Source organism: Medicago sativa, chromosome 3, assembly GCF_051527215.1.
Source record: "Medicago sativa cultivar Bolivia chromosome 3, Bolivia_mono, whole genome shotgun sequence".
Taxonomy (NCBI): Eukaryota; Viridiplantae; Streptophyta; class Magnoliopsida; order Fabales; family Fabaceae; genus Medicago; species Medicago sativa.
In genome coordinates this window covers 9,055,176-9,069,548 of record NC_140751.1, presented here as the reverse complement: position 1 = coordinate 9,069,548, position 14,373 = coordinate 9,055,176, and the positions used below count along the sequence as shown (strand labels likewise).

Below are 14,373 nucleotides of genomic sequence, written 5' to 3'. Positions count from 1 at the left end.
AAATAGAAGAAGCAAAGTTGGAATGGAAGCAATAGAGGAAGAAATTGTTACTGTTGAAATTGATGATGAGACTTATGAAGAAATTGATGATGTCCACGATGCTACTGTGAAATGTCGAGTGAGAAGAAGAGGGAAGATGAAGACATGGGCATTATGGACATTTCACGCGTGGTCAGTTTCTTTAAGGGCAAAAATGTCATTGCAATTGCCATCTGCTGACGTGTCCTGACAAAAAGCCAGTCGCCAGTTGCCACGTATCTAATTACCATCCACCTCAGCAATTTTTTTTAATTATGACGAATTTTCAAATGATTAATATTTGCAGTGGCAAAATGGGAGAATTAGTAAGTTCAGGGATGAAAAATCAAATGACCTATAATTGCAGGGATGAAATACATATTTAAGCCTAAAATAATTATACACTGACAAAGTATACTAACTAATCTCATTTGACAACAGATACTAAAAAATGAAAAAAGTAAAAAACTTACGGCATACTAATAACATTTTATAAGATCTTCAGTCATTCACATAACAATTTTGTCAATTATTAATCTCTCATTTTCCAGATCATGTAAAAAGTATTTTAGAAAAATAGGTAAAAAAAATTATAAAATTTATGGTATTAATTAAAAAAAATTATGCTCTTTTACCCTCTTGGTTTTTCTCCCCTTCTTTCTATATAGTTTGAAGGTGTCAAACATATACTAGAAATTAGAAACCAGCATTTTTTTTAGGGAGAAACCAACATATATAGAAGACAGCTTTTGACTTGGTCAATTCTTGTTCCTAGAACAAATTCTTTAATCAAAAAGAATTTCAAAAGTTGAAAACATCCAACTTACCTAAAAACATTCTTTTCTTAGGCCATGCCCGAAAACATATTTTTTATTAAAGGTATAATGATATAAAAGAATTAGATCATTGGTCTATAATTCAGATAATTTTTATATCCCATTTTTCCCGTAATATATATTTTGTCCAAAAGTGTGTAATTTTTGTATAATTTAAAATATATTATTTCACATTTCTTTAAGGTCTAATTCAATTGACAATGTTAATATTGTTAAGTTGGATATCTTCATTTGAATTCGAACTTGAACACCTCGCATTTCTACGTGTGTTTTACGTCAGGTTTACTACTTTGTCTACAAAAAAAAAAAATCCAAAAAAACACAACATCTGAATATTTTACAAAATCAATTTGAACTTTGAAATTGTTTTATTTTTTAAATGGTAAAAAAAAATGGTTCAATGACATATACATCGTACACAAGGTTGTGTCATTCCTCATGGATACTATATGTAGACAAAAAATTAATACAAATTAGATATGATGAGACAAGAGATCCTAAAAAAATATAACTTCATACAATTTAAAATCAAAATTATGTAGTTGACAATATGAATAGAATTTATATCTACAGTGTTAAGAGTTACAACTCTAAAACAGAACATGTTTGTCATAATTGGCGCTACAATTTGCATATGTTCAAGCATTTTTTTGGAAACGATTCTCTATAGTCACTCAATGTAGTTAGTGATCTAAGTCGTTGATCAAAATCGAACGGTTGAAATTTTGAATTCTCAATTTGTCAAAGTCGTAATGTGAAAGTTTTGATCGTACGAAATTTCAGTCCAAAACTTTTACTATGATATACATATATCCCCTACCTAGGAAAAATATTTGATATTGTAACTTCATTAACAGAAGGATCTTTGGAAGCTTTAGATGTGGATTGATCATCAGTTACTTTTCTTCCAACTGAAAATGCAGGATGTTTAGGATTGGAAAGTGCCATTGTGTCACTTGCTAGCATGACAACAACATTGGACATGGTTGGTCTATCCACTGCATCTTCTTGTACACATAACAAACCAATGTGTATGCATTTCATAACTTCATTGCTTATGTATGTATTTTTCAGTATTGGATCTAACAGTTCCAAACTTTTTCCTTCACACCAAAGATTCCAACTCTGCATGCATATAGAGACAAAAAAAAATGATCATTTTTGGAAAGAAAATAATTTAATCAATTTTAAAGAAATCAATACCCTATTAATCACTAACTTCTTTTACTAATATGAAAGGAGGAAAACTCACATATATAAGAAGACTTTGACCATGTTCTTCGAGATAGAATCCACCGTTCTTTTTTCCACAAATTATTTCTAATAAAAGAACTCCATAGCTGAAAACATCTGATTTCCCTGAATATAACCCTTCCATAGCGTATTCTGGAGCCATGTAACCACTGCACAAAATCAAATCAACATAATACTAATTAGAATGTAGATCAATTTAGCATATTAATTTTTGCAATTAACTACATCTTGAATTGAAAGAATTGATAAAAATAACACATACTATGTGCCCACAACTCTTCTTGTGTTTTCTTGACTTTGACCTTTTTCAAATGCTCTTGCCAATCCAAAATCAGATATTTTTGGATTCATCTCTTGATCTAAAAGAACATTACTTGCTTTTAGGTCTCTATGGATTACTCTTAGTCTAGAGTCTTCATGAAGATACAAGAGTCCTTTTGCAATTCCATTGATAATGTTCAATCTTAACTTCCAATCTAGAAGTTTTCTTTTTTCTTCATCTAACATTCAAGTAACAAAGAAAAGGTTATTTCCCACAAAAAATGGGTGGAGCATAGAACAAGTAACAAAACTTGAGCAAGGAAGTTGTGTTATTGAGGAAAATATTTTTAGAGGAAATAACCATTCATAACTTTATTTGCAAGCAATCTCCTTCGATGTTTTAACAATTGAATAAACCGTCAATTTAGTCCGCAAATTATTACCCTATCTTCCATTTGGTCATGAACTTTAGAAATATAATAAGTATTTCCTAACTATTTTTAATTCATCAAGTTAGTTTGTAAACCATCATTTGTGGAACTAATTTGATAAATTAATAATAGTTTGGGGACTAATTATTATGTTTCTATAGTGTAGAAAATAGAGAAGAGAATGATAATATTTTGATCCAAAATGCAATATATACTAGTAATAATATTTTGATGGATTTGAAAGAATATATATGATTCATCTCGAGAAGCCATAAAAAGAACTTAGGAGAGCTTTGTCACATTTAACGGTTTTATTTGACTCAAGAAATTTGCCTCTGCAACTGCGCATAGAAAATATTTAATTCACACCCAAAAAAAAAAAATCTTCTAGAAATATCAATTTTGGCAATGAATTAGTATTTTCCTTGCTAATCTGTACTAACTTTATCAGTCTATTGGAAAATGAAAAATATACTAAAATGGAAAATATAAGGAATTAAGTATATTAAAACATACCAAATAGATGAAAGTTGAGGCTAGAGTTTGGCATGTATTCATATACAAGCAACTTTTCATTATCTTCAATGCAACAACCCAAAAGTCTCACAAGGTTTCTATGTTGCAATTTAGCTATAAAGATTACTTCATTTGTGAACTCCTCTAAACCTTGACCAGATGTTGTAGACAGCCTTTTGATTGCAACTTCTGTTCCATCTACTAAATTACCCTGAAATAAATGTTGAAAAGAAATAAAAAAAATCAAAATAAAATATGGCAACTTTGATTAAGCAAAACTATACATGCTTGTGAATGAGTTAAATGATCATATTCAAACTTTGAAAAAGGATAAAATACTAATTATTAATACCAATTAAAATAGGGTTATACTAACAAATGATCTGCCTTTAGGACACTTGTTAAGGATTTAAAAGAGGAAATAATTTATAAATTGTAAGTAGAAAAAGTTGCTTTTTGTAGTTTCAAGATATTGAATACACAATTTTTTTTAAAAAGTTTCTTTTATATTAGGTTTCTAAACAAGTGCCTCAAGGACACATGTTAGCATTTTCCATTAAAATATTAACATTTCTGTATTCAAAATAATACTGTAAAACATACCTTGTAAACAGGACCAAATCCACCTTCTCCTAGTTTACATAATTCTGAAAAGTTATTAGTGCTCTGTCGAATCCAAATTAAAGGGATTATTGGTAGGTCAGCATTATATGAATCCTCTCCTTGAGTATGGCCATGATGAGATATAGGAATTGTCTCTGATTGTCGTAGTCCATCTATAATAAAAAAAAAAAAATATTAGTATAGGAATATATATGTGAAATATATGAATACCGGACACGATAGTGATACAAATACATTTTTTTAGAGGATCGATACAAATACATAGACACCGATAATGTCAAAAATATAAAATACCACGACATATATATTTTTCCGTATGATATAAGACAAGTATTGTTTATGAAAGATCTAAGATTTATACATTTATTACCAAATTGAAAGAACTTGTTAAGTGTTACATTTTTCTTCTTTCAAAAAAAAAAAAAGTGTTACATTTTTCTTCTTTTTTCTTTTTGATAGAAGTGTTAGATTCTTCTTGTGATCATAAATGAGTTTACGGAATTTTCAATAATAAATAAGTACTTTCCAAATTGTGTTATTACTTACCTTTATTTGAGTGATTCCGCCTCCATATGAAGAAGATACAACAACTTATGAGAGCAAGTACCACCACCAACACAATGACAATAGTGATGATCAAGGTCTTTGATTTACTTGAACCTCCTTCCTCGGCTGTAAGTGCAATAATAGCAAAGATGAACATGTCACATTTCTCACCAAATCTCTTTTGATATATATACCCATAAAGCTTCTTTATGATATGAATACTTTTTATTTTAATTTTATGAAAATAATTTTTTTGTATCATAATTAATTAATACATCATAAATGTTGGGTGATGATAACAAATCATATAGGGTTTTTAGTCCACTTTTAGAGTCATTTTAGAGACAAAGTAGTTATTTTACATGTGTTTTAGTGGCGTCTTGTAAAGAAATCATTCAAAAAGTCATGAGAGGACAAAAGAAGGGAAAAATCCTTGAAGCCATGGAAACTCATCCGAATCAGACAACTCTGTAATCGTGTTGTGCTTTTCTTACAAGTTTATCATTGATGATACTTGGGGAATTGTCGTTACAGACATTGTTGTGAGAAGAATGAAGCAAGAAATGAAGAAACCAAGGAGTCGGCTACTGTCAATCTTGCATCGCAGGCTACGTACCCTGCATCGCGAGACACGATTGGAAATCAATGTGATCGCTACTATCTATCTCATATTGTGGGCTACAAACCCGCATCGTGAGAATGGAATGGCATGCCAAAAGAAAGCTCATTGCATATCTCACATCGCTAGATTTAGGCTTGCATCGTGAACCAACTTACCCCAATAAATAGGGAAACACTCGCCTATAAATATCAAGCACCTAGGTCAATGGAAAATTACTTTTTGACGAGCAAACAAAGATAGAAACACGATTTTGGAAGGATTGGAGCGACCAAAGCCATTCAGAAGTGAAGAAATCATCAATTGATGATCCTTTTCTCAAGTTTTCTTATTCATATTTATTTATATATGTTAAGAAACTATAAGTAGCTAATATTCTCTAGGTTAGGTCATGAAAGAGGAACTTCCTTATAACTGTTTGATTATGTAACTTTAAATTATTCTATGATTATTTTAATATTGTTTTTAATGCCTTTCATGCGTCTTGAGATGTCAATAAATTGATCGAAGTCACAATGAGTACTAACCATGTTGGTTGGACTTATTTTAATCATTCTCCTATCGATTAGATTTAGACATAAACTAATGATAAATGTTACTTACTTTGGTGTTCTTAAACCTTTGAGGGTTATGGACTTCATCGAGACATCGGGGGACAATAACAGTTGAAGAGATTTAGTGACCAAGACATTGGCTTAGCTATTTTGTTCAAATGTATTAAAATAATGTAACCAATAACATTGTATTCATAATTTGTAGTTACACAAGCAATTCAAGGAAGGAATCTGACATGACCTTGTCTCTCTCTCTCTCTCTCTCTCTCTCTCTCTCTCTCTCTCTCTCTTTCTCTCTCAAGAAAATTAAACCAATCAAATTGTCAAGTGCAAACCCCCATTTTATTACAAATACCCTAATCATAAGCGCAATAGTCGTGTGAAAATCAAACAATCCTTGTGAAGACAAATCTTTTATAAATCTTAATTACTACTTGTCGACACACGAGTACATTTGCTAGTAATTTGTATCATTGGGCCGATCCAGATAAACCCACATCTGTCACAAGATTGCCTTGGGCATTTATGGATTGCTCAATAGGCCCCTAAAAAATGCTACACCAATTGGGTCATAAGTCTTGATAAATTTTATTTTTGTGTGTAAACCCCAATCAGATCATAACTCTCTAACTGAGCTCTTTTAATTCAATTTGATAAAATCTATGGTCTGATTTGGTTGGCCAAATATGGTTTGAAAAGTCTGTTTAAGTATGTTTTGTCACCGAGCTTTTGAGCCTGTTTGTTATAGTTTTTTTAAAGGGAAAAAAATCATTTTTAAAAGTATTGTATATGTTTGTTACAATTTTTTTTAGGTATGTTTGTTTGTTACGACTTAAAGATGAAATAAAAAAATCAAAAGATAACTTCAAATGAGAAGTTGTTATGAGTAGCTTCTCAAAACATATATTTTTTCTTATATCAGATAGAAAATAAGATAGAGATAATTTTGAATAAAAAACATCTTTAAAAAAGAAAATTGTCATTCTAATTAACTAGCAAAAAGACTGACACTCTTTTTATTGCACTAACGTTTGAAAATTATGAACGTGTTTTTTTATGAAATTTTAATTTTGATTAAAAGTAAAAATATAAATGTTTTTTGCTTTCAAATTATAACAAATCAAGTTAACCATGATTATTTCCTTCAAAAAAAAAGTTAGCCATGATTATCTATTTCAATGAAACCAACAATATAACAAAAAAAGAAAATCTAAATTCTTATATTTTTTTGTTGAAATATGCCTTGAATTAGTGTTAGGAAAATGTCCCCATCGGATAATATGAAGAAATATGCAAAGACTTGACCATATAAATAAAAGCCTTGTGTGTTAGTATTTCTTGCACCAATAGTTATTGGTTTTGCTATAGCTAGCGTTACCTCTACTATTCAGTATCTGTAATCTGAATTATCGATTATAGTGAATTCTTTTTTGTGGCTTTGCATGTGGATTAGTCAGCACATTACTCGATACCACGTTAAATCTTGTGTCGTTTTTCATTATGTCTTTTACTATTATTGTCATTATTCTCGCGTCCTGTTATAACAAACTCGTATCAGAGCTGGTTCGAATCTGTTCAGGCTGGAATGATGACTGGAGGTAAAAGTTTGAAAGTCGGCAAGTTCACCGGGAGGAATAATTTCAGTTTGTGGCAGATCAAAATTCGGGTGTTGCTTAAACAGCATGGTCTATGGACACTTTTGTTAAAACTTGTGCCAAACCCTCTACCTGCTGATTTCGCCACTCTAGAGGAGAAAGCACATTCTACGTTGATCCTTGCTTTGGATGATCATATCATCACTAAATTTGCTGAAGAGGATACCACTGTCGGTCTGTGGTGTAAGCTAGAGAGTCTATACATGACGAAGAGCTTAACCAACAAGTAGCTTTTGAAGAAACATATGTTCAGTCTACGTATGCAGGAAGGTATGTCCTTGAGAGAACATCTAGATCAGTTGAATTCAATATTATTAGATCTACGTAATATTGATATTAAGATTGATGATGAGGATGTTTCCTTGATTCTGTTAGTTTCTTTACCATTGTCATATGAGAACTTGAGGGAGTCTTTCATTAGTGGTAAAGATTCATTGTCTATGGAAGAAGTTAGGTCTGCCCTTCATAGTAGAGAACTGCAACATAGCTAGTGGCACTGTTTCGGATGGTCGGGTTGTTGGGCTAGTAGCAAAAAACAATCAGGGATATGGTAAATTTGGGAAAAAGAAGTTCTCTAAGAAACCAATCAGCAGGGGTCTGAAACCGAATGATATTTGTAATTATTGTAAGGAGAATGGGCGTTGGAAGAATGATTGTCCCAAGAAGAGGCATATGCAACAACAGAAGGCATCATGTACTGCCGTTGTTACCAAGGATGGTACACATTTTGAAGAAGATATCACCTTATTTACTGATGGTCACACACATTACACCAATGTGTGGGTTCTGGATTCTGAAGCGTCTTATCATATTTGTCCTAGGAGAGAATGGTTTTCAACCTATGAGAAATTGGATAGTGCCAATATTGATATGGGTAATAGTTCTGCTGCAAGGTGGTTGTGATGGGCTCTATCAAGATTAGGACTCATGATGGTAAATTATGTACACTGAACGAAGTTAGACATGTTCCACACACGACGAAGAATCTGATATCTCTGAGTCTTTTGGACAAGAAGGGGTTTAGTCTCAAAGGTGAAGGTGGAGCTATACATGTTTGCAAGGGTTCAAGTGTGATTCTGAAAGGTGTGAAGCAGGGTACTCTATACTTTCTACAAGGTACTACGTTAACTGATTCTGTTGTTGTTGCTTCCTCCAAGATTGACCAAGAAGATATTACGAAGTTGTGGCATATGAGTGAGAGGGGGATGCAAATTCTGGCTAAAGATGATCTTATTTATGGGCACAAGATAAAGGATCTTAGGTTCTGTGAACACTGTGTTTTTGGGAAACTACATCACAGCAAGTTTCCTAAAGCGATTCATAAAACAAAGGGCACTCTAGATTACATACACGCTGATTGTTGGGGGCCTTCATATGTGGAGTCTTTGGGGGGTCACATGTACTTTATGTCGCTTATTGATGATTATTCAAGGATGACCTGGATATTCATAATGAAGCATAAAAGTGATGCTTTCAAGAACTTCAAGCAGTGGAAGGCATTAATGGAGAATCAAACTGGGAAGAAGGTAAAAAGATTGTGAACTAATAATGGTTTGGAATTCTGTTGGTCTGAGTTTAATGAGTTTTGCAAGACTGAAGGGATTGTCAGGCATCGTACGGTTAGAAATACACCTCAACAGAATGGTGTAGCAGAACGTATGAATCAAACACTTTTGGAAAGAGCTCGGTGTATGATCTCGAATGTTGGGTTAACAAGAACGTTTTGGGCGGAAGCAGTTAGCACATCATGCTATCTGATAAATTGTGGACGTCACACATGTATAAATCTGAAAACTCCTTATGAACTATGGTCTGGGAAATCGGCTAATTACTCTAATTTGAGGGCTTTTGGTTGCACTGTCTACTATCATGTCAATGAGGGGAAGTTGGAGCCAAGAGCGAAGAAAGTAGTATTTATAGGCTATGGGGATAGTGTGAAAGGATATAGGATTTGGTCCCCATCTGAGAAGAGGGTTATTCTAACTTCTAAGTATGAATGTTGTCTTTGATGAAAATTCCATGTTTAAGCCCACTGTGAAGTTCACTATTCCAGAAAATTGTGGTATTGAGAAGCAGGTGGAGCACAAAGGAACTGCTGCTACTTGTGAAGCAGATGAGGGCTCTCCTTAGTCACATTCAGAGGCAGAAGCATCGGTTGTTCCATTATCACCAGGGGAACATCACAGTATAGCTCTTAATCGTCCTAAAAGAGCTAATTTTTGGGTACCTTCTACGAGGTATGGCTATGAGGACATGGTTTCCTATGATTTACATGGTTTCCTCATGAGTCGTCCATTTTTGAGTTAAACAAAATGGGTACAACAAACAACTCAGCTGATATGTTTACCAAGCCGGTTCCTCAGAGCAAGTTTCAACATTGTTTGAACTTGCTCAATGTTAGAATTTGTTGATTGCCCTTGGAGGGGCAAGGCCTGAGCCAGAGAATGCTCATCTGGGCATTATGTTTAATGCTTCTGGCACATCTGGTACTTCAAGTACATCTGGTGCATCTGGTTAGGGCACATCTGGTACTGCAAGTACATCTGGTTATTTGGAGAGGATTCAAGTCAAGGTGGAGATTTGTTGAAATATGCCTTGAAATATGCCTTGAATTAATGTTGGGAAAATGTCCCACATCGGATAATATGAAGAAATATGCAAAGACTTGGCTATATAAATAAAAGCCTTGTGTGTTAGTATTTCTTACACCAATAGTTAGTGGTTTTGCTATAGCTAGCGTTACCTCTACTATTTAGTATATGTAATCTAAATTATCGATTATAGTGAATTCTTTTCAGTCGCTTTGCCCGTGGATTAGTCAGCACATTGTTGGATACCACGTTAAATCTTGTGTCGTTTTTCATTCTGTCTTTTACTATTATTGTCATTATTCTCGCTTCCTGTTATAACATTTTTAATGACACCAACCACAATATTTATTATAGAAAAAGTTGTTGTTTAAAAGTATAATTGGGATAATAAAAAAGTAAGTATATACATACTCATCTAGTTTGTTATACTTTTTAAATGATAAAGGAAAAAATTGGATGTGTTGGTTACATTTTTATTTTAATATTTAAGTTTATTCTTATCTATTTGTTACATGTGTTATTTGTATTGAAAATTGAAGGTGATTTTGGAAAGGAAAAAAATCAACCCGAAAGTGCTGAAAGGAGTAGTTTTCTTTATATTTAGTATAGATTCATTGTGTTTTGTTATTTTAGTGTCATTCATGGTAATTTTGTAATAAAAATTGATTTTTATATAGTTGTAACTTTTAAAAGAAAAATTAATTTTTACTTTAGTAAACAAACAGAAAATAGCTTCTATCCTCCTTAAAAAAAAATAGCTTATATTCTTTATAAAAAATTAAAAAAATAATCTCTAAATTATTGAATATCAAAACCATTTAATTTTTAATTTGTAACAAATGAGCTTTTAATATCATATAAAACTATTTTTTACTCTCTATTTTTTTTTAGATAACCTATCAAAAGCTATCCTATAGATTATTTTTTCTGTTTTGAGCAACACAAAATCTACAGAGAACAACCATCGTTATTTTGAAAAGTCAAGCACATATGGACAACCTATAGTTTCATCAACAAAAAATGAAAAGACAACCTAAAGTTTCACACTGAATAATCTCACCAAACCTTTGATTTGACCCATTGACAATGATTTAGAAGAAAATAGAAATGATAATTTATATTTATAATAAGATATTTTTTTAGGGTTCCTTCAAAAAAAAAGTTATTTTTTTAGGGATATATTTATAATAAGTTATTAAACTTAATATTGACTCTGTCAAAAAAAGTTAATATTGACAGGAACATTAACTATTATACTGGCAAAAAAATGAAAAGACAACCTAAAGTTTCACACTGAATAATCTCACCAAACCTTTGATTTGACCCATTGACAATGATTTAGAAGAAAATAGAAATGATAATTTATATTTATAATAAGATATTTTTTTAGGGTTCCTTCAAAAAAAAAGTTATTTTTTTAGGGATATATTTATAATAAGTTATTAAACTTAATATTGACTCTGTCAAAAAAAGTTAATATTGACAGGAACATTAACTATTATACTGGCAAAAACTTTGTTGATTAGTATTTACTTGTCGCTGGAGTCAAAAGCTTATACAAATATTTTCCTTTGTTTTGAAGAAAATTAACCATTTTTTTTCTTTATTATCTTTCAAAAGTCATTATATGTTGAGTTTATGGTTTAGAAAGTGATAGGTTAACCATTTCGAACATTATTTTTTCAAGTATGTGCAAATATTTAACTTTGAAAAGAGTAAGATAATTTTTTATAATAACTACGTTAAGAAGCATTAATGTGTCCGTCTTTCAGCTTTTTTATTGCGTTTAATTGAATTTTTATCTTATCGTGTTTGGTTATCATTGTTTAGAATATACCACAATTAAATTGTTTATAACGTAATAAGATTTAACTAATTTCTTTAGTTAATTAAATGAAGAGTACGATTGAAAGATAAAAAAAAATCAATCTAAAATAATATAATTATTTTATATATAGATATAGAGATTATTGTTGTGAAATATATTTGATAGTAGATGATTAATCTAATCTATCATCTTTAGTATAGTGTTTTGTCTCAATCAATTTTTTTTTTATCAACAACACTCAAATTCAGATTTTAATTAAAAAAAATTAAGTTCAACTCCATTCAGAACAACGTAAGTATAAAAAAATTCTTTTATAAATAAACTATTCGTAAAGAAAAACATACACACTTTTTTAGAAAGTAAAAAAATATATTTCATCTTTGATACCTAGGTGAAAGACATATTACTTCGTTGTTAGGAAAACAAAATAATACAACGGTTCCATACCCGATGTGAAAAGTCATTTCTAACCGATGTGAAAAATTATTTATGTAGTAGTGCCTACACAATGCTTGTCAATATGGATTTCAGTCTCCCTCAAAAGTAAAAAAGATTTTAGTCTTGATTATAAAACTAGAGTATTTTAAAGGGTTAATTATGTTTTTGGTCCCTACAAAATTGCGACCTTGTAAGTTTAGTCCTTATTTAATTTTAATAGCATTTTTAATCCCTACAAAAAATTTCTGCACTCAATATTAGTCCTTACTCAATCCAAATTTGTTTAATTTATGCTTAAACTCTTAAGTTTTTCAACAATTTTTTACAAGCGTGTTAAGAACGTTATTAAAAGGTCCTCCAAAAAAAATATCACAAAAATTTGATTTCTACGTCCATATTTTTGTTACTTATATCTTAAACTTTTGTTGTTTTAAAAAATTCATATTTAATTTATTTCATGTTAAAAAATTATAGATTTTAGTAAATGAACATTTCATAGTGTTCTAAACTTGTATAAAAAGAATCGTTAAAAAAATTAAAAGTTTAAGGATAATTAAACAAAATTTATTTTAGCAGGGACTAAAATTATAAGTAAATTTTTTTTTGTAGGGATTAAAAAAGTTATTAAAATTAAGTAAGGACTAAACTTAGAAGGTCGCAATTTTATAGGGACCAAAAACATATTTAACCCTATTTTAAATGATGTTTGATTATCTTCATAATTGAAAGAAGGAAGAAACAATAGAAACAAACTAGTAACAAGAATAAAAAAGTGAATCATAAATTATCTTCCATACAAACCTGGATTTGGCAAAGGAGCAGAAGCTGCAGAAGTAAGTTGGTAGAACATAAAATCATCATATTTCATCAAACAACTTGGAGCATGAACCTGCCAACCAATCTTTGTCCCACAGCATTTAGGAACTTTGTCTAACATTGCCTCCAAACATTGATTACATTGTTTGTCATTAAGGTCCCTATTACACTGCACCAATCCATATCTTTTTTCACTGCTCAAATTGAACTCCCCCATTGCATACAACTTATTGGTCTCCAAAGTAGCTTCACTTATTAAACTTTGCATATTATCTTCAGCTTTATCAAGTTCTTGTGGATTAGTGATGTTTTTTGACCCCGGCATTTGCCATGATGGACTTGTTGTGAGGTTCCCAAAGAAATTATGGTTTGAATACCTACTCAAACACATATTTACAAATCTTAAGTTATACTCCCTCTGTCTCATATTAGATGACCATTTGACAATATGCACTATTGACCAGATATACTTTGACCATATTTTTCCATTAATATACAAAGATAAATAATACCATATAAGATGTTGTTGGATTCGTTTCGATGAGTACCTGAAAATGCAAAAGTTGTACCATATTACCGCTGAAGCTCTATTAGGACAGCGTTGAAGAACATCTGAAGTAGCAGTAGAGACACAAAATTGACAAAATGATGCAGTGACATCACCTCTACAATCATAGAGACCATAGACAGCATCAACTGTATTGTCACCTATACTTGTGTGATTATATCCTTTGCTTACAATAGCATCAGATGAGAGCAATGAAAGGACTTTATTAAGGTTGGATTTGTATGTAGCTGTAAGAGATTGTTCGGTTGAGTTGTGGCAATCATCACCTACATAATCTGGTGATTGTGCAATGGATTTTGTGAAAAGGGTCATGAAGCTAAGAAATCTAAGGATGGAAATGAGTACGAGTCTTTTTGCCATTGTTATTTTGTGATGAAATGATTGTCAAAGAAAACAATATATGGCTTGGCTAGATGAAGTTCAAGACTTGAGGTTATTAATTAATTGATGTGTTCTAAAGTCAATGTCTATTAATTATGCTAAGAAAATTGAATGCCACAGCATCGTATATTTGCCTAAAATTAAATAATGGAAAATTAGTCACTTTAGTCCTTGAATGGGAAAGGAATAGTCACTTTAGTCTCTGAATGTAGACTCTGTTGGTCAATTTCAGGGACTAAAGTGACTAACGTAGTCTACATTCAGAGACTAAATTGACTAAGAGAGTCTGAATTCATGGACTAAATTGACTAACAGAGTCTACACTTAGGGGCTATTTTGCAATTTATCTGCATTCAGGGATTAAAGTGACGACTTCTTTCCTATTCAGGGACTAAAGTGACTAATCTCCCTTAAATAATTGAAGAGTGTGGGCCAAC

At 31.3% G+C, this 14,373-nt stretch overlaps 1 protein-coding gene across 1 annotated transcript; it reads right to left on the bottom strand.

Annotated features, from left to right (window-relative positions):
• Positions 1 to 1,349: 1,349 nt before the first annotated feature.
• On the bottom strand, positions 1,350 to 14,036 carry LOC146935483 (cysteine-rich receptor-like protein kinase 10). The gene is made up of 8 exons (XM_085750676.1): positions 13,536 to 14,036; positions 12,973 to 13,364; positions 4,487 to 4,612; positions 3,920 to 4,092; positions 3,317 to 3,527; positions 2,371 to 2,608; positions 2,107 to 2,257; positions 1,350 to 1,979 (listed from the first exon to the last, which is right to left on the bottom strand). Exons 1-8 carry the CDS (start codon positions 13,913 to 13,915, stop codon positions 1,671 to 1,673), a joined length of 1,980 nt encoding a protein of 659 aa, XP_085606802.1. The 5' UTR covers positions 13,916 to 14,036; the 3' UTR covers positions 1,350 to 1,670.
• Positions 14,037 to 14,373: the final 337 nt, after the last annotated feature.